At 37.4% G+C, this 20,540-nt stretch overlaps 1 protein-coding gene across 1 annotated transcript; it reads left to right on the top strand.

The window, feature by feature from the left end:
- The first annotated feature begins 4,588 nt into the window (after positions 1 to 4,588).
- On the top strand, positions 4,589 to 18,200 carry malt1 (MALT paracaspase 1). Its single transcript, XM_053325898.1, is given in 17 exon segments — positions 4,589 to 4,806; positions 5,237 to 5,403; positions 6,546 to 6,667; positions 9,097 to 9,244; positions 9,512 to 9,693; positions 9,860 to 9,960; positions 10,004 to 10,113; positions 10,964 to 10,984; positions 11,091 to 11,135; positions 13,071 to 13,274; positions 13,368 to 13,545; positions 14,201 to 14,272; positions 14,368 to 14,495; positions 15,328 to 15,471; positions 16,900 to 17,057; positions 17,164 to 17,289; positions 17,579 to 18,200. Coding segments are annotated over 17 exon segments (2,550 nt in total). The 5' UTR covers positions 4,589 to 4,657; the 3' UTR covers positions 18,074 to 18,200.
- Positions 18,201 to 20,540: the final 2,340 nt, after the last annotated feature.

Raw genomic sequence — 20,540 nt, 5'->3', positions numbered from 1 at the left:
GGGCCTGTCACAATAATTATCGTACAATAATCTAATCATGTCTATATATCGACTTATCGGATGATACATGGACATGACCTTGATCTTTTTTTTTTACCTCAGCAGCTAAGAGGCTATTTATGTCATGTTGGCTAAGCAAGTATTTGCCTCCATTCTTCACTGTGCACATCCTGAGTAGAGACTGCAGAAGAATTAAAGGTAAATAACTGTCCCAGCCCATAATGGCAGTCTCACTCTCCAATCCCACCCACAGCCCCCTTTACATTAGTATACTAATATATTATCATTATATCAGTGGTATAAAATGATCTTCAAATGACAATAATATTGTTTATCGTGATTATTTCTGAGATGATATATCGTCCAACAAAAGCAACAGTTATCGAGAGTGCAAACTTAAAGGTTACAGCCACTGTGACTAATCCACTAATTAACATATTTAAATGGCTGAAGATGAATAAACTTTTATTTAAAATATTTAAAGGACCAGTGTGCAAGATTTAGTGATATCTAGCAGTGAGGTTTCAGATTGCAACTAACTGAATAACATTTGCCCTCCACTTCCAGGTGTGCAGGAAAATCTACAGTAGGCACAAAACTTGTGAAAAACAACCTAAATCAAAAATCCTGCCTATATCAAAAAAATGATTTGTTCGAAAATAGAAAAAAATGTACAATAATTATGAGTAAAATTCATGCTGAAAACTGCTGTACATCATTATTTTGGTATTACTTCATGTCATACCTTTTAATATACTACGATATAGCTTGGGCTAGCACAGTCTATACTCTATACGTGTATAAGGAAAGATCCTCATCCTATAAAAGGCTTTAAACTGCCATTTCCTGTGTACATGATTCAGTTTGAATAATTTATATGATTTTAAAAAGTTACTGTGATTCGATACGGAGTTTCTGTAACGCTGGACAAAATAATGGAAAAATCTTTAACTTAAACCTAATCCAATCATAGAGCCAAGCTAAATTAGCCAAAACCCCAGATAAACACATCTTTTTAATAGAAACTGAACATTAAATGGTAAGTTATTATATTGAGTTTTTTGCTGTTTTTATCATGTCAATATTCAAATACATAATTTACCCTACTACACAGAATAGGTCTCTCTTTCTTACACTGATATGCTTGTTTTATGATATCTGGACCAGAATTTAATTAAATTATAATATAATTGCTACTTGGCGAATAAAACTGATTCTTCTTCTTCGTAAGTAAGTAAAACAAGGATAGGAAATCTGCTCAATGCATATTATTCCACTGGACTGCATTTCATTGTACAACTAGGTTTTCAAGTTGTGGCTGCTCCCTGTTCACATACCTGCCAGTGCACATAACCAGTTAATAAAGTTAAAAAAAAAAAAGCTACAATACAAAAACCTAAACATATATGAGTTTAGATATATTTATACCAACAGCTGTAATGACAGTGAAATAATTTTATATGACACAGAAAAGTATATATATATATATATATGTATATATGGTGTTTACTTACCTAGCTCATCAATTAAGGACAGGTGTGGACCTTCGCGACTTTGTACGTGATCTACATTTAAACTGATGTTGAAACAAACACTGAGAGAGGGAGAAAGTTGTCCTCTTCCTCAAACTTATCCAGTTCACATCCGACCTTCTCCCACCCTGCAAGCGATGTGTCTGACAACTCAGGTATGGTGTGTATTTGTGGAATGAAAGGGGAGGGGAGTGATGACGTCAGGACCTGCACACACCTGAGCTTCGAGCCAGAGATCACAGGCGGCGCAAGATGGTTCCCTGAGGCATGAGTCCATCTTCCTTACAGCGTGGACTGAGTGACTCCTAAGTATTTTCAGACTACCACTACCACGTTTGGCATACTACCAACAAAATATCGCTCCCCATCTGCTATAAGCAAAACAAAAGAAGAAAAGATGGAGACGACCATCAGTGTATTTAACGTTAGCTAACTAGCTTTCACGTCAGCCAGTTGTTTATTACATATTTAAATTAACACAGTAGCGAAGTTGGATACTGGTTACTTGGTTATGCTTTAAAAAAAATGTTTAAAGATTCCGTACTGTTTATCAGACAAAACAAGACATTTGAAGACATCGCCATTGACATTTTTCATGATTTATGACTTTTTTTCTGACAGTTAGCTAGCATTGACTGCTAACGGTCAGGTAATTTAGTTTGCTTATTTAAATTAACATAGCAGCTAAGTTAGTTACCAAAGAGCAATAAAATACACTTAAACTATTTTTTATACAAACAAACAAATTAGAGCTGCAAGCATTTATCGATTGACAAAACTATATTGATAATTGTTTGAAAGATTTTGGACGCAAAACAAGATATTTTACGATGCTATTTACTGACAGCTAGCTAGCAATAACGGCTAACGGTCAAGCAGTTGTTTATTGCATAATTTAAATTGACACAGTCGGTAGTTACAGCAAAGTAATAAAATATACGTAAAACTGTTTAACTAGGTTTTTTTCAAGGTTTGGCTGTGTAGATTTTGTCAGAGTTGTTTAATCGGGTCTGGTAGATAATCGTTAACGCTCGCCGTGCTAACTGTACCAAGCTAGCCGATGCAATTACCACAAAAGATTAGACAACTCTTTTTTCAGGTAAGCCCATTTTTTTCCCCAGGATGGCGCCCTACTCTGCTTTGATTGGCTGGTACAGGTTGCCTTCATTGGTTAGGTTCAGAGCGATAGAACAGAGTAAAGTGGCACTCTGTAAAAGAGCAGCTAGATAGATAGATGTTCTGTTTCTTTTATACAGTCTATGGTTCTGTCTAACGCTCTGGTTAGGTTTAGGCAATGAGGAGTGAGATTGGTCAGGATTAGGGTAAAAGTATCACGGTAAACCAGAGAGACAGAGTTGGGCGGGTCATGACTTCGCCATCCTGGGAAAACTATTGCCTCCAGTAACATTATAAGGGAAAGTAAAAACAGGTAGCTGTCAGTGCAACAGGATGGGCAAGCTGTCAAAAGTTGACACATGACAGTAGGTCAGCAGCGGCATACCACTGAAACAATAGATTATCTTTTCGAGCTAGGGATTGTTTTTTTTTTGTTTTTTGTTTTTTTACAGTTTACAATAGTATAAAATGTCAACTTTACTATTGTCGCTTGCCAACAGCCTTTTTTTTTGGCAATTATATTGTTTTTGTGTGGACTCTGACAGTTTAATTACCTGCAGTGTTTTGAGATCTCTGTGGCAATGGAAGAGGGGAGAGGACGCTGGTGCTTTTTTTCCCTTTAAAAAATATATATATATATATATATATATATATATATATATATATATATATATATTATTATTAATATTATTATTATTATTATATCTAAAACTTTATTGCAAGTTTGCAATGTACAAACAAAAGATCTGTCATTCCAGTTCACAGTTTGTGCAATAGCAACAACATGGTCTACAGTCATGTGAAAGCATATAACACAAGGGTCATTAACAGTAATACATGAGAGACAAAGGAAAGAAAAAGCAGAAAAAACAAAAACAAAACCCTGGTGTGACAGACTTCATAATCTTCCATATAAAATGAAAATTGTATTTGTGACAGTTATTGGTTGAAAACCTCTGAATGGATATCCATCATTGATATACATTTATTATTTGTAATTAACTGAAGAGACTTAAAATAATAATCAACTAATAAAATTACATTTATGGATGTGAAGTTTTCCTAATAAAATAGATTGACAATAGTACATCATTTTCATTCTTTGAATTCGAAATAAATAATAATGTTCTCTTCCCTTCAATGTTTATTTTATGTGTTGTTTTGCACAATATATAGCTCTCAAGTTCTTTCAAAAATGTACTGCTATATGAGCAACCATGAAAGTGAGTTACACTTTCAGGTTCAGTTTTACAAAAGGTACATTTGTTATCGATGTCAAGGAATTTTGAGAGTGCCGTTTTCCCCCACAACTTCTCCATCCGTGTTTTAACGTTGTTTTGTTTTTGACATTTTATTTTATTGTTTTTGTGGGGATTCCGCGGACCCTGGATGACTCTCTACCTGCTGTTTGTGATCTCCATTGCAACGGAAGAGAGGACGCAGATCTGCCTCCTCCATCCGCCTCTCTGTCCCTGCCGCCCGTCTCGTCACCATGGGAACATGGACTCGCTCCTTCTCTTCAAATCATGTCTAAAAGTCACTAATTCAGACTTGCATACGCACCTTAACATGAACTGCACAACCTCACCTTACTCCGTTTCGTCTGTACTACACTATCTTTTATCTGTTTTGTTTCTTATTTACTGTTTTGTTTATTAATTGTACGGTGTCCTCGAGTGCCCAAGAGAGGCGCCTTCAAATAAAATGTATGATTATTTATTCTCAGATCAATGTGGCAATGCGTGGAATCCTATAGCCAGTTCACAAACATAACACTACTCAGAAAATGTAAACCTGCAGTGAGTCATCTTGATGCATAGACGATCTTTGGTAGAAACAGCCTCCAACTCAACTGCGCGGGGGGGGAAACCAAAACCAAGACAGCACAGTAGGTGTGTGGTATCGCGCTTAACATTTCTTCCAGGAAGTAGAATCTTTTTTGTCTTGAACTAAACGGGGAAAGAAACACGTTTGATGATAAACGTTTTCTACCTCTCTCTTTGGCTGCAATGTCGGACTGTCTGGACCGGTCCTTGAAGATCAGCTTGTTGAAGGAGCCGGTCGTAAAGAAACTCTGTGAGGTGTTGGACAAATCCGAAAGTAAAGGATGGCGAAAATTTGGAGAGATAGTCTCCAATGACAGGCGGTTCAAAGTCAGGTACAGTAGGCTGAAGTGATTTAATATAAGCTGTACACAAATCACAAAAATGTTGTGCTTCAAACAAACTTATAGCGTCTCTATAGTTTTATGTTGTGTTGTATTCACTGCAATATGAATGTGATATTCATGTGACAGTATGCAGTATTCAGCTGTGATTTGATCTAGATAATCTTAGTATCACTTAAATCAAGTAGGTAAGAAAAAAAATATAATAACTACAATAGCAGTGGAAATTTAGGACACACCTTCCCTTTATTTGAATGAGAAGGTGTGTCCAAACTTGTGCTTATCTGTCTTTTTCTTTATGTGTTGTAGGCCTATATAAGTGTATTACAGCATTGTACTGTATGTCAAATTCATTCAACACACTAAAAGAATAAAACATTCTCATATTTGAAATATGTCTTGCTGTCAATGTGTCCTGCAGCTCAGACGACATGGAGATGTGCTCTCTCAGGGTGCTGGAGCTGGAGGGCAGCCCGAGCCGCATGCTGCTGAGGCTGATGGGAGATCGAGGCTGCACCACAGGCCACCTGTATGACTACCTCCAAACTCTGGGTAACTCAGAGGCCCTGCAGTGCCTCAAACAATCAGGTACAGTGAAAGTGCCCCCAAGCCTGTTATCATGTTGTCAAACATAATAATATAAGGGAGTTTATGACTCACTTCAACACTTTGCGTGACATTATCAGGACAGTCTACACTCATTGTCATACTATATAAGCTTGTCATTTCCTGTAGGCTTCAAGAGGAAATATATAATTAGTGTGTGTTTGCTCCAGAATTGTGTTCTCTGTGTGATGGTATACTACTGAAACTGCATTTTAACACTTTTTAGGTACTAAAATCCCTTTTAAACCTACTTGAATGGGTGTTATTTGTAGCATTAAATGTCAGCTTTACGTAGAAAATATTTGTCTTTGACACATGAATATAATCTACAGCTGCAACAATTAGTCAAGATGATCAATAGAAAATGAATTGGCAGCTATTTTGATTAATGAATATAACATATTAGGACATTTGTTTTACGTTACAATGGAAAATGTGAAACATTTGCTGGTTTCAGCTTCCAAATTCAAGGATTGAAGGATGTATTTGTCATCCAGCCATGTAGGTACATGAAAGGACGAAATACAGTTCTCAGATCCCGGTGAATTAAATATATATACATATGTATATATTAGGGTTGGATGATTATGGCAAAAATCAAAATCACAATTAATTAAACTTTTAACCTCGATTACGATGAACGATTATCTCCACCCTTGATGAGCAATGATGTATTTTCACAGTTTCTTTTGTTTTGTATTTTACACTGCTGCCCTCACACATGAGTATCTTTAGGGAGTGAAAATAATGATGTTTTAATGTGTGACACTGTGGTTAATGTCTAGTTTAATTGATTAGAGTTTCTAAATGTTGGTTTCGATTATTTTTCGATTAATTGCACAGCCCTAGTATATGTATATATGCATATATGTATGTGTGTATGTATATATGCATATATGTATGTGTGTATATATATATATATATATATATATATATATATATATATAAATCATAATTGTCCGTTGCTGCAATGTCCTTACACATAGAAGGAGTTCTTGTAGTGGCGTCATATTTCTATATGCATACATATACATTAGCTGCAGCCCGGATATAAACAGCATAAATTCTGAGGAACAATGTTGGACTAAGTGTGAATTCAAGCTGAAAGTCTCCTGAATGTTCAGCCTTGCAGATCCTCATCCAGCCCCAGTCAGTGGCTCTTATATCTGGCCACAATCTGCGCCTCAGCTGCCATGCCGTGGGAAAATCTCCAATACAGTACCAGTGGTTCAAGACAAAGGATGAGGTGAGCTACGATCTTTGTATGAAACTCAGACAGTGTCACTTGGCACAGGAGAAGGGATTTTTTTTACAAGTAAAACAGGTCAAACAAACTGCAGTTAAATTACCAGTTTGGGCTGAAATTGTATTTATCAGCCCTACTCAATATCCTTGGCCCAGATGCCTCATGATGACCCCTTCTAAGAACTATAATAGTGTAGCTTTTTGAGTTCTCGTTTTATGTTTTCCTGGCTCTGTTCTACATATTTGTCTATTAAAAGTAGCTTGGTTCAAGATCAAAAACATGCATGATATTGGATTTTTACTGACATCCAAAATGCTGATATTATCTAAGTAATTTTGGCTGATTTCAGATGCTCATGCCGATGGAACATATTTTTTTCCACCTAATTGCAGAAAAAATCAAGACTGATCTGTATTGGAACATATTATCATAATATATTATTATGCCTGCTCTTATTGTGATGTCCCACTCATACATGCAGACATAGAATACAGTGCTTTTCAAAATGTAGCTTACACATTCATTGGGCTAAATAAATAAATAAAAATACTTAAATTTAGGTTACAGGTAAAAGATATGGTATTTATTTTTATGTAAAATCTTCAAACAAAACTGTCAGTTTCACAGCTCTTCCTTAACAGAGTTGGACGATCCCTGTCTGTGAGAAAATACGGGCACATTTGACCTACTTTACAAGTTGCAAAACACAGCAATAAAGAGAACACGTGAAAGTAAGTGTTGCACAACTGTACAGAAGTTAAAGACATTTAACTTTATTTATATAGCGCATGTCATATCCAGGGGCAACTAGATGTGCTTTATATTAAAAAAAAACATTTAACAGTAAAAATTGGAGGCATAAAAAAATTATAGTAGAAATTGTAAACATTAAAACATAACATTTAAAAAAAGAACCCAGTTATAATTTTAAAAAGTACAGAAAAAGAAAGAGAAAATAAAAAGCTAGACTAAAATAGAGGATAAAATACATACATACATAGTCCAAATGAAAGATTCAAATTTAAAGTGCTTTAAAAGAGCTCAATCATAAGCACATGAAAAGAGAAACGCTTTTATCCTGGATTTAAAAATGTTCACTTAAAGCCAACTGAAAAACAGAAATAGACGTAGTTTACTCTAATAATGTCAAATATATTAATATATCAGTCAGAGGGACCAAATTCAAAGCTACATTATGCAGGACCAGCAGGGAGAAACATTAGCTTTTTGTGTTCTCCCTGCACCTACATCCCCAAACATGCATCCAGCTGTTTACACATGTAAACAATATAGGGGTAAAAATCCTCTGAGTGCCTTCATTTCACTGCTTTTTAAATACCTGACTTCATGATAACATCCACCAGCATCATCTTATCGGCCTGTCATATCAGCAGTAATGTTCATTTTGGGCCGACGCCAATATTTAATTTTAAAGCCTTTATTGGGTGATACCAAAACATGTGGATATCACCCTACATCTCTATAATAAACCTCACCTGCCTTCCTCTGGCAGATCTTTTTCCCAAGATTTTTGTTGACATTAGGGATATTGGTTTCACAGCTAATCACTGTATGCAAACAAGTCAGTCAGGTTTAAACATTCAGCTGCTGCACTGAAGAGCGAGACCTAAAATAAACTAAACGTAAGAGAAAAATCAATATGACATTTTTTAGGTTTCCTTTTATGTGTTCCTGCATTTAACTGCAGTGTGAAATGACTGGTTTACACCAGCTGTTCGTAAATCCATCACCAAGATTGCGTCTACTTGCTGGTTTCAAACTGTTGAATTACTAAATGAGGTTTTAGATTGTACTGTTAAAATGTAATGAATGTCTTAACTATTAAACATTTTAGTAAAATGTAAATTGGTTGCTAGATAATATCTGTGTCCAATCAGAAGCAACCCTGCAGCATCAACTTTTACGTTTTTAACGGTTTTAGGAGCCAAAATATAAAATAAACTTAACCTTCAGTACTTTGTGAATATATATGACTTAATTTATATCTGAATATCAGCAGAAATATGAGTTTTAAAATTAGTAATTTATGGCAGAGCCGTTGTATTGGATTGAATTATATTGTACAGGTGTTCCTAATAAAGTGCTCGGTGAGTGTATATACTGTACATGCTTTTCCTTTTTATTTACCTAAAACCAGACTTTGACTTTTATGGATTTTTGCAGAATGGTGCATTATTTACTAGCATTCTGTATCTTTAAATTTGACCTTTTAACATAGATACATTATTTATTTTAATTACTTTCCCCTGAATTATGTTTTTGGTAGCTCTGAAAAGCCTTGAGACAATCATGCTTGGAAACCCTGTCAACCTTTTTTGTGATACATTACTGAAAATAAAAAATAGATTTGCAGGTGCAGATTTGCTTTGTTTCTTTTCAGTATCTATTTCAAATGTGTCCAACTCCAGGTGCCGAACAGCTTTTCCCCTGACCTGGTGATAAGTCCAGTCCATCCGAAGGACGCTGGCTTTTACATCTGCAGGGTCAACAGCGGAGACACCTTTGAATTCAGTCAGTGGGCTCAGGTGGACGTCCTGAATGTCGCCACGTCGTACGGTGAGCTGCTCCAGCACATATATGTCATCTGTGTGCATTTGTTATTTTTTTTCTCTTATCATTTGAATCACTTTTGTTATTTTACTTATTTTAGAGGTGCTTGCATAAACTGGGGGAGAGGACGTGTGTATGTTTTAGAATAAGTGACTCCTGTGGGAATTTCTTCTTCTTCTTCTCTTTCCATCAAGGATAACCTGAACTTGTTTATGTTTAACTAGATGAAGTTGATAATCTTTGAATGATGTCTCCTCTCTAAAAAACCATCAGGCCAGAGTTATCATCATTCCTTAGAGGGTCGGCTGAAGGTGGTGATCCAGCCTCAGTCCCAGCGGCTGCATGTCGGGGAAACCCTGCAGCTGGAGTGCGGAGCCATGGGGCGACCGATTCCTCGCTACCAGTGGCACAAAAATGGAGTCTCGATCCCCAACGCCACAAAGAGAAAATTCACGGTGCGGAGCGGTTGTTTGATGATTTAAGTTTGTAGTTGTCAAACATTACAAGGCGGGCTTAACTGGCGGCTAATAGGTTACAAGACATTAGAGTTTAACTTTGCAGTGCACTAAATCGTTAAGTAAGTAATCATTAAGCCATCTTACTAGAATTTGTGTATTTCAGATTCCTCACGTGATGCAGGATCATCACGGCAGGTATCGCTGTGAGATCAGCAGCAGCACTGAAAGGATGTGGACCAACGAAGTTAACATTTTGATCGGTATGTCACACTTCATCACAATGATAAGGTCTCTCATTACAGTCCAGTAAAATCAGTTCAACTTGCCATTATGTCAAAGTGACTGTTTGCCTCTGTTCTTGACTAAAAGCACCACAGATATCTGTCCAGATTTCAGGGGCAATGGAGTGCTCTGAAGGTAGAGTTGGAAGGACGGGTGCATGGTTTACTAAAAGGCAATTCACAGCAATTAACTGCATGCAAACCTTAAAATTGCTCCTGTCATTGCATATGGGTCATAAATCAGATTATCATGTGAACACTAACCAGCACAAGGCTAACAGGGTTTAATCTTCAGGTCTCATGTGCATGATTTCTTTTTTTTTTTAATGATTCTATATTTGTCTCATTGTCAATAAATCTCATTAAAAGACCAAACTCAACAATGAACTGCTCCTGATAAGCCCAAACTATTTACTCTGTGCCATAGATCTACTAAAAACACACCCACTAGTTGGGTCATTGCACTGGGAACATGTTCCCTCACTTCCATTAACAACAACTACTGTAGTTTACTGTCCTGCTGCTGTTAAAAACTCACTGATGCATCATATCAGTATTAATCCACAGCTGAAATATTCCCCAGTAAATACTCTGTTTCCCACTGCTTGAGTAACATTTACTTAAAACTACAGCGTCTAAACTAAGTAACTAAACTGTGCCTCCCTGACACGTGTTAAAAGATTGACATTTTCAATAGGAACAAATAGTCTCATGATCAAGCGCCGCAGACAGGTTGGGGAAGTTGGAAAGTTCTAAGCAAAAGAGACAAACACATTGTTGGTTTCGGGGGTTTTAATGGAGATTATTTGCAATAAGACAAATCTAGAATAAATCTAGCCTCATCCTTTTAAATGCATGAAATTCTACAATAAAATAACATAGGGCTGACTTTCACCCTTTCTACTAATCAGTTGGAAGATATTTCTAACATTGACGTATGTAAACCGGTGATGTGATACTGACGTGTTTGTATTTTTTATTCCTAGATGATGTTTACGCTATTGGAGGTGAGTTTAATTCTACTTAGCAGGTGTTTATAGATATTTTTGAATATGTATTTTATTTGTTTTATGACCCTTTTGTGACATTTTTGCTATGATATTTCAATTTTAGGTTCTGGTGATTTCTTCCTAAATAGTATCCCAGACCAACTTTATGGTGAGTTTTTTTTTTTTTTTTTTTTTTTTACAACACATGTCTTTATGTGAGCAAATGATTCAACCTGTCTTACGTCGTGTCTCATGTTACAAATATCTTTGCACTGATCTGATCAGTTCCTACCTCAACATTGACACCAAAATGTGAGATGTGAAACTTGTAGCTTCTGTGAAACACATGATATCAGTAGCTACACGTTACAGGATAATGCAGTCAGACAGAAACCCCCCCAGAAATAGTTCAAGTTAGATTATAGCAATGTGTTTATTAATGTTTATTTGCATTATGTACAGTGTTAAATATACATGTTACCATTTGATGTACTGTACCAGAGTTAGTTTCATCTGCAGTCCCTCTCAGTGGGTCAGTATTTAAACATTTAACAGCACAATAACAAACAGTACAAAGCAAAAGCCACACAGGACACATACACAGAATACCAAGCTACACATCACTTCCATTGTAGAGTCAGTGTTTACAGATAGATTTTGAATCAACATCTTTCTCACACAGTGTCACCAAAGATAGAACATTGCAGATGTGGGTTCATGGGCTGATGTATGATATGATATCAAGCAGCGGTTAATGACATACATAAAATGACTTGCAACCTGAATTACTCATGTCTGCATCACAGTTTGCAAATGAGTAATTCAAAGTGTTGTTCTTTGAGGGGGATTTTGTTGTAATATATAAAGTGTAGTGTGTGTGTGTGTGTGTGTGTGTGTGTGTGTGTGTGTGTGTGTGTGTGTGTGTGTGTGTCTGTGTGTCTGTGTGTGTGTGTGTGTATAATAATGAACTCTGCCCTTTCACTGCACTGTTATAACACAGTCGGACTCACAGTGAGTTTATACAGACAAAAAGGTCTGTTTTCATTCCACACATTCCTCCTTCCTGGTCAAAACCCTGCGGCCTACGTTACCCACAATGCAACGCCGCCGTGTTCTCTCGACTGCACAGATTTGCATGTCGTCCTAGTAGCAGCTAATGAAGCAGAGATAAGGTCACAGAGATCTGGTAACCTCACTCCTATCCAGCTTCACATCGCCGCCAAATTTTGTTCAGTTTCAAACTTGTAATCTTTATTTATTTATTTAATAGCGTAGCCACAAAAGAGTCGACACTCAGAAAGACCTCGATGTGTAATATCAGCGGAGTTTCCCTTTTAATATGACCGAGTCGAGGGCAACTGTCTTGTTTTGTAATGTCTCTGTTCTTTTTTTCCACCTCTTGTTCTTTCAATGGTAGCAAGTTTTTCTTGTGAACTGAACTGAACGATTCATTGATTAGTTGCTGAATATTAAATTAATATTAAGATTTTGATAGTTGATTCATCATTTTGAGTCATTTCTGAAAAGAAAATGTCCAAAGTCACAGATTCCAGTTTCTCTTATTTGAATATTTTCTGGCTACTTTAATCCTCTATGACTAAAAATCTTTGGATTGTGGACTGCTGGTCAAGACAAAACAAGACATCTGAACACATTATCTTGGCCTTTGGGAAACAGTGATCGACATTTTCACCAAACAATTGATCAATGAATCGAGAAAATAACCGACAGATTAATCAATAATGAAAATGATTGTTAGTTGCAGCACTACATTAGACAGACAAATGAATAAATATATAAATGTGGTGTCTGGGTGGCTTTTTAGTGGACCTTTCTATTTCATTCTGATATGTTCTCTACATTTCTGGAAACATAAAAGTAAGCAGCACACATACTTAGAATCACTTTAATTTAATAAAGTCAAACTATTTTAAAGTCATTCCTCACTTGAATTGGTAGATTTTGCTGCAGTCGTTCATCTTAATTGCTTTTTTTCATGCCTGGGTCACTTTTTAGTCCCAAGAGATGAAGCCTTGATGAATATTTACGTGTGTGGGTTGAATTTAATATTGTGGCTTTCTCCTTATTTCCTATCCCGTCCTAGCGACTGACAAAGTGGCTCTGCTGATGGGCAACCTGTCCTACAAGAACCACCCGCAGCTCAAAGCCCCCATGGTCGACGTGTACGACCTCACCAACCTCCTGCGGCAGCTCAACTTCAAGGTGGTTTCTCTGCTGGACCTCACGGAGTCCGAGATGAGGAACGCGGTGGACGAGTTCCTGTTGCTGCTTCACAAAGGCGTCTACGGTGCGTTTGGATTCTAAAACATGATGTGTGTTTTATGTAATAGTGACTGAAACTGACATTAAGCTCATTGAAACGCTAACTTCCCTCTTTTAGGTCTGCTGTACTACGCTGGTCACGGATATGAGAACTACGGCAACAGTTTCATGGTGCCGGTGGATGCACCAAACCCGTACCGGTCAGCCAACTGTTTGTGTGTGCAGAGCATCCTTAAACTGATGCAGGAGAAGGAGACGGGCCTCAATGTGTTTCTGCTGGACATGTGCAGGAAGAGGTGAACATAAGATTCAAATAAAATAACATTTGTCAAATTTGATAACTGATTTAGAAAGGTTTAAAATACATGTCGGTGAAAGAAGGCTTTTCTTAATACTGTAGATCAGTGACTCCCAATCCGGGGGTCACAACATAGATCTGAAGGGTCGCAACATGAGTAACAGGAGAGCAAAGAAGAGAAACTAAGCTTTGCAATATACATTTTTATTTGCTTTCTTTCCTTTTTTGTGGATATTTTTATCTTTCCAGGTTCTAAACATTTATTCAAATGATCATCTGTGACGTTTAGACATGACAACTCTTAACTCATAGACTTCTGACACCTGCAACGAGGGGTCACAAGCCAAAATTTGTTAATCATCACCATGAGTAGGACGTGTAAGGCTACCAAAAAAACAATAATCATCTAACAGAAAAGCACAAGAGGAAGGATAGTGACGTTCTCCTTCTATGTAAGATGTTTTTAGAGTGAGTGCAGCTGGAATCATTTTGCAACAGGAACTTTAACACAATTTAACTCCCAATGCTCTAAAACTTTGTACTTAAGAATGCAGGAGTTGCCAACAATTTACTTTCTCTCCATCATAGAGTCGTTAGCTGCTTATTGCCTTAATTTGCATCTAAAGAGTTTTATGGATTTATTCATTTTTCAGGAATATTCATGATGACAGTGCTTCAAACATCGTCTTGAGGGTCACAGCCAACATCGTCTTTGGATACGCTACGTGAGTTTGAAATATCAACTGTCATTTAAAACTCAATTTATCTTTTTTTTCCCTCAAGAATATAAAAAGTTTTAATTTTTTGTGTCACACTTAAGGTGCCAAGACGCTGAGGCTTTTGAGCTGAGCTCCAGCGGCTTCACCAACGGTGTGTTTGTCACGTTTTTGAAGAAGAGACTTCTCGATGAAGAGAAGATCACTGTGGTGCTGGACCGAGTCGCTGAAGGTAAGAGAGGAACGGGAACACAGTATGTAAAGAAATAGAAAATATAGAAGCATCATATATGTCAAATTTGCTAAGAGGAGATAATTCAGTTCAGTTCAATTTAAAATGAAATACATCAGAGAGTAAAGCATTTAGTGTGAGACCGTAAACTCATTAGGAAACTTTTGACTGAAGTAATAAATCAAGTGAGGAGATAATTAATAATAAAGATTTTAAATTGTTTTAGAGTCTCTGTAAGTGTTTCAGGTTATGTTTTCAGTAAATGAGAAACCTGGTTTGTGTGATTGTGGTAAAAGATTAAAGAAACCTGATTTCCCCCGGGTAGATTTCTCTGCCGCGTATACACATAAAAAGGTTTCTAATCGGCTTTTTACCAGTACACACATGCAGAATAATAACTGCAGACAGGGGAAGAACAGAGACGCATCTGGATGCAAAGAGATCATTATTCTTATTTATTAACTGTTAAATAAAGTGAGAGATTTTTGCACTGCGAGCTCCATCCTGTCTGCCTCTTAGTGCATGTTAACGTTCCTCAATGTAACCTGGTTACTGTCAACAAAATTTTATCTGCATACTTGTGGGGCTGGTGGAGTTTCTTTTTAAATGTAGGATGAATGAAGGAAAATTAGCTTTAATTAACATTTGTCTTTAACATTCGCTCAGGGTTGATAAAATGAATTGTTCTTATACAGTGTGAGGCTCCAAAATGTTTGCAGTGTTGCAGATGTTTTTGGTTTGACTTCATGTAGACGTGTGGATATTTTGCTGTTGGAGTGAAGACAGGCTGATGTTGAAATGCTCACATGTGAATTTTAACTTTTACTTCCAGACATGGGTCAGTTCGATGCTACAAAGGGGAAGCAGGCTCTGGAGATCCGCAGCAGTCTGTCAGAGAAGAGAGCTCTGACCGACCCCATCATGCCCGGGGACAACGCAGATCACGCTCACAGCCGCCAGTGGGCAAAAGCTCACGGTGAGTTTTGATCATGAGGCTTATTATAATTTTTAGAAATTTGTTTAGCGTGCGTTATCACGACACTATAAAAAAAACCCATTTGCTTACTGCGGCTCAGGAAGGCACGCTTAGTCAAATGTTGACTGTCGTTAATGTTGAGTAAGCACATGGAGCACCCTGACATTTCACACTCTGTCACACACACACACACACACACACACACACGCATTAACACACTGTTGTTGGTCTCTGTTGTTACTGACTATGCAGCACGAAAGACCCGATGACATTATCACCTTTTCCTTTCCCGTCAGCTCATAAATATTTGCTCACGAAGCAGAAATAAAAAGCCACATGTTGCTGGAGGGCAGGAAGATAACATCGCTTCTGGTAGATTTGTTATGATTCCTCTAACAGGACCATAAATCTCCTAAAACCTTTGGTAAATATTGACCCAGCTATTAGAGTATATTTGTGTTAATATTACTATTTCTTTTTTGACTGACATGTTTCAATTTTGCTAGATTCTTCTTGGGTTGTTTTTTTTTCCTTCTACATTTTTCATTTTTGGACAGCAAATTGCAATACCTACATTTATGTAACAAATAATATCATCTTCTTCTGCCATCCATACAAGATTTATGAACTTTATACAGTTAGGGAGAAATTAAGTGTGTTCATAAGAGCAATAAAAGGAGCGACAGGTACAGTAAGTCTAGGAGAGGTTAGAAAAGGGGTTCAACATACATATCTATATAAAATTAAATTAAAGGAGCAGGAACATTACATAATCATTCACTTGACACCTCCATAAAATTTGTCCAGTCAGTGTTGTGAAAGCCTGCTTTAGTCTGGTCAACATCTCTGTTATACAGTGAAATACAGAGAGGTTTATCTGGTGGTGATCAATGTGTGTATGTGGTTTAATCAGCATTGTGTGAGCTTGTTTTACAAGAACCAGAATATAATGGACATTTATTTATATGTAAAAATATGAAAAAGTAAAAAAGCTTTATGTTTTCAGGAGATTCAAAATCTGTTTTTGTAAGACAGACCTGAGAGCAGATTACATTCACACTAATGGTCACACTAATTAAAACAATAATAAACATTATTAAGAAAAAATCAGCTAATAGAACTTCCAGCATTTATAAGCATTTTACCCTTTAATAAATCATTTATAAAACACTATAATGCAATTATTAATGTATTTATCAGCAACTATAACTCCTCCTGTGGGCACTGCTGTTTAATAACAACAATAATGAATAACAATATAGGAAAACACAGTTGTAGTAATATAAAATGTCTTCATAGCTGACAGATACCGTACATTAATAAACACTTTACATATGTTATATAAATGTTATTCAATCTATCCTCATCCTGTGATCTGGTTTTATGCTGATTAGACGAAAAATCAGTTGTATTTGTTTGTTATTTCAGAGCTTCCTGAGAGTATGTGTCTCGACTTTGACTGCGGCGCTCAGATCAAGTTGGGCTTCGCTGCAGAGTTCTCCAACGTGCTCGTCATTTACACGCACATCGTTAAGAAGCCTGCGGACATGTTGATCTGCCAGGCTCACGTTACCGACTTCTCACTGGTCAGTGTCATTAACGCTACATTAATGGGTCATCAGAGAGCATGAGTTATTTTGATAGTGAGTGTGTGTGTGTTAATGTCTTCTACTCCTCCTCTTCCTCCTGCAGGACCTGGATGTAGATCCTAAAGAGATGAACAGAGAGACTCCAGAAGAGACGGGGATCTACCTTCTGTCCAGCAGCCTGCCGCAGCACTGCCTCTACACCAGGCTGAGCTCCCTGCAGAAGCTCAAGGTAAAAACTCACACTGACATAAAACAACAGAGGCTTGTAGTTTCTTTTCAGCCTATTCAGGAACATTTTGTAATAATGTGAAAATTAACAAAGTTAGCAGCAACTTCTCCTCCTATTATTTGTGTATATTTGACATATTTTCTGTGATCTTTTGTCTTTTATAGAATATATTTGGTAAAAATTCAGTTTTAAAGAGAAAAAAAAGCAATATTTTAGAGGCAAAAGTTATTTTAATATATCCCTCCTCTTGTCCTACGTTAAACCTTTTCTTCCTTCCTGCCCGCCACAGGAGGAGCTGGTCTTCACTGTGTGCCTTCAGGGAACCTTCACGGCCATGGAGGACCAGGACACCGTCCACTGGACCAAGAGCGTCAGCATCGGCAAGCCTCTGATCGCCCGGCTCGACCTGCACCGAGCCATGAGGCGAAACAGCTGCCTGCAGACGTGCATGATGCCCCACAGTCCGTCCCACAGCCCCTGTCACAGCCCGGGGCCCGAACACCACCTCCACATTCATTACGGGCAACACCAGAACCAGGACTACAACCGCCTGTCCCCGCAGCACCACTGCCTGGAGGTCTACGAGCGTTTGCAGGGTGCGGTGGGAGGCTGCGGGGAGTCCTACTACGACAACGTCAGCCAGTCCGGTTACGGGCCGATGTACGACTCGCCCGCGGGGCTTTCGACCTCGCCAAGCAGGCACAGCATCCCCATCGAGGCCAGTGACGACATCAACGAGCTGCAGACGGTGTTCATCAACAGTCTGCAGTTTCAGCACCAGTGAATGGGTTACTGGGAGTCACTGAGCATTAAAACGTCCCCTCATGTCGTATCTTAAATCCTGCTGCTCTTTATGTTACACCATATGATTCTTTTAAAACCTTATTTCCTCAAGTTACAAGCATTATTATGTCTTAATAAGCTGTAAACTGACTTTTTACTTAAATTTTAAAGAGTTTTGTATATAGATTTTTTAGAAAAACTTAAAAGTGGATTTTTAGTAAAGTGACATATTTGCAACATTTGTCATATTTGTTGTTTATTTCTTAAAATTTACCAACGATTCTCAGATTCTTACCAAACAGAAAAGTTAGCAGAGTGTCTTCAAGCAACTTTTATAGTCTTCGTGAACTTGTTGGGAGATAACAGTGATGGTGGATCATCTGATAATAAGACAGAACAAGTGACCACATAAAAAAGGGAATAAGAATGATGCAAGCAAGATAAAATAAGGAGGATAAAAATGTGTAGAAAAAATAAATAGATAAAATAATAATGTACTTTTAAAAATGTCAACACTGAGAATAATGTCTCATAATGGGTCAATGTCAATTTTAGCAAAAACTTAATCTGACTGTATGTCCATGTGTTTTCTGGTGAGGAAACGGGCTGCAGCGGCTCCCTCTGCTGCACAGTGTGAATAATTACAGTATTTAATACCATCAGTAAACCAATAATGAGCCAGGGGAGGGGAAATAAAAACTTAAAAATGTCTGGAATAATGGGATAAAATCAGATTAAAAACATCCATGCAAAACTGTATTTTTAGTCTTTTAGTCTTTAGCTGCTCCCCTCAAAGGTTTATTCTTCCTCCACCAGCTGCACCTCTCACCTCCTCTCTGTTACGCTTTTCAGTAGTCTTTGTCTGCTCCTCAATGAACCATAAACTTTCCAAAAGGTCACCCAGTGATTTTCCTCTGAGGATTTATGCCCCTGTTCCCTCTCGTTACCTCCCACATCGAGTCCGGTTTGCTGTTTTTAGTCCTGATGTGACAGATCAGAGACCAAGGAGCTGGCAGAGTCTAGTACAACTCTGACTGATCACATTATCCCATGATCAAAGAAGCTTTCCTTTAATTTAAAATAAAGAGTATAAGCAGACATGAAGTGTGTGGCAGCGTGGCACAAGCAGAAATAATGTTTTTATGTGTGAAACCTTGAATCATGTACAGTCCACTGCACTGCTGTTATCAGAATCGCCCCTGGTAATGTTGAAGTCTGTATTGGACATCTTGACTGTGGTGGGAAAACTTCCAAATCTTATAAAGCAAGGAAAAGATAAGTAAATGTCATCAATGTGCATAATTGTAAAAAATGCACAATTGCACAGTGATTGCAAAACCTTCAAAAACAAAAGCAATAGATATTTTCAATTAGGAACAATACAGTATTTTTACTAAAACAGAAAAGACCAAGCAGAGTTCATGATTTATTAGGCTACATTAATGTTTACAGAGGATTTTGATCATGAAAATGTTTTGATTATATATACAAAATTTCAAAAATGCCTCATGGGCCATCTCCACAAGCTTGACAAACAGCAGAATGAGTGCAGGTGGGCAGAGGGTGAAAACAAAAAGCACACTGTCCTACTGTTCAGAGTATTTTTGAAATATCATTTCTGCAGCTAATATAGTGTTGTCTTTTATCATACGGGAAGGAAAAAAATAACACATTCAATTTTCTTTATTGTTTATTTGATTTTCGTTTTAAAATACAATAGATTAAATTTCCTGGTCAAAAAGAGATGAGCAGAACTTTAAAAGAAATGCTTTGATTTTCTTTTCATATTTAGAATAGTAAAAAACAAAATCACTAGCAAACTAACAAAAAATGACCCATTTTCTCATATTCTGAGAGCGGATATCGTCATCAAGGCATTTTTTTTTTTAAATTCCTGTCTATGTCACTCTGTTTCAACAAAAACTTAACATCAAGATAATACTTAAAGAAGACAGATAGTTAAGTGACATCATTCCTGCTGTTCATACTGACCATTAGAAGATCCCTTCAAATATCCTCAGTCCTCCATCTGGGTAAAAATGTATTTAAAAGTCAAATCAAGTAGATATGTTTCAACATTACAGTCTTTATAGTGCCAAAGTCCCTATTTCTGTTATTATACTTCCACCACAGATCATGTGACCTTCAGCTGCCAGGTCCTCTCACATAACGGGACAGGATACCTTGTAAAAAGCTGCACAGTACAGCAACATAATAACACTCAGATCAGGACAAATTAAAAATATGGCCTTCAAATACACAAAAAGGCAACATTTCTGCTTCATAGAAACCCTTCAGCACAGCAGTGAGGTACTACATGAACCCTGTCTGGCTGAATAATGGATGGAGTCAGCTTCTCACAGGCTGCAGGCTGATACTGTGGCTGCGTCACTTGTGCAGTTGAGGGAGGGAGGATGGGTGGGGTGGACAGACGATGCAGCAGGCAGAGGGAAGAGAGAGACCGAGTG

Source organism: Scomber japonicus, chromosome 9 (genome assembly GCF_027409825.1).
Source record: "Scomber japonicus isolate fScoJap1 chromosome 9, fScoJap1.pri, whole genome shotgun sequence".
NCBI lineage: Eukaryota > Metazoa > Chordata > Actinopteri > Scombriformes > Scombridae > Scomber > Scomber japonicus.
The sequence above is the reverse complement of the archived record's forward strand: the minus strand, read 5'-3'. Positions and strand labels throughout refer to the sequence as shown.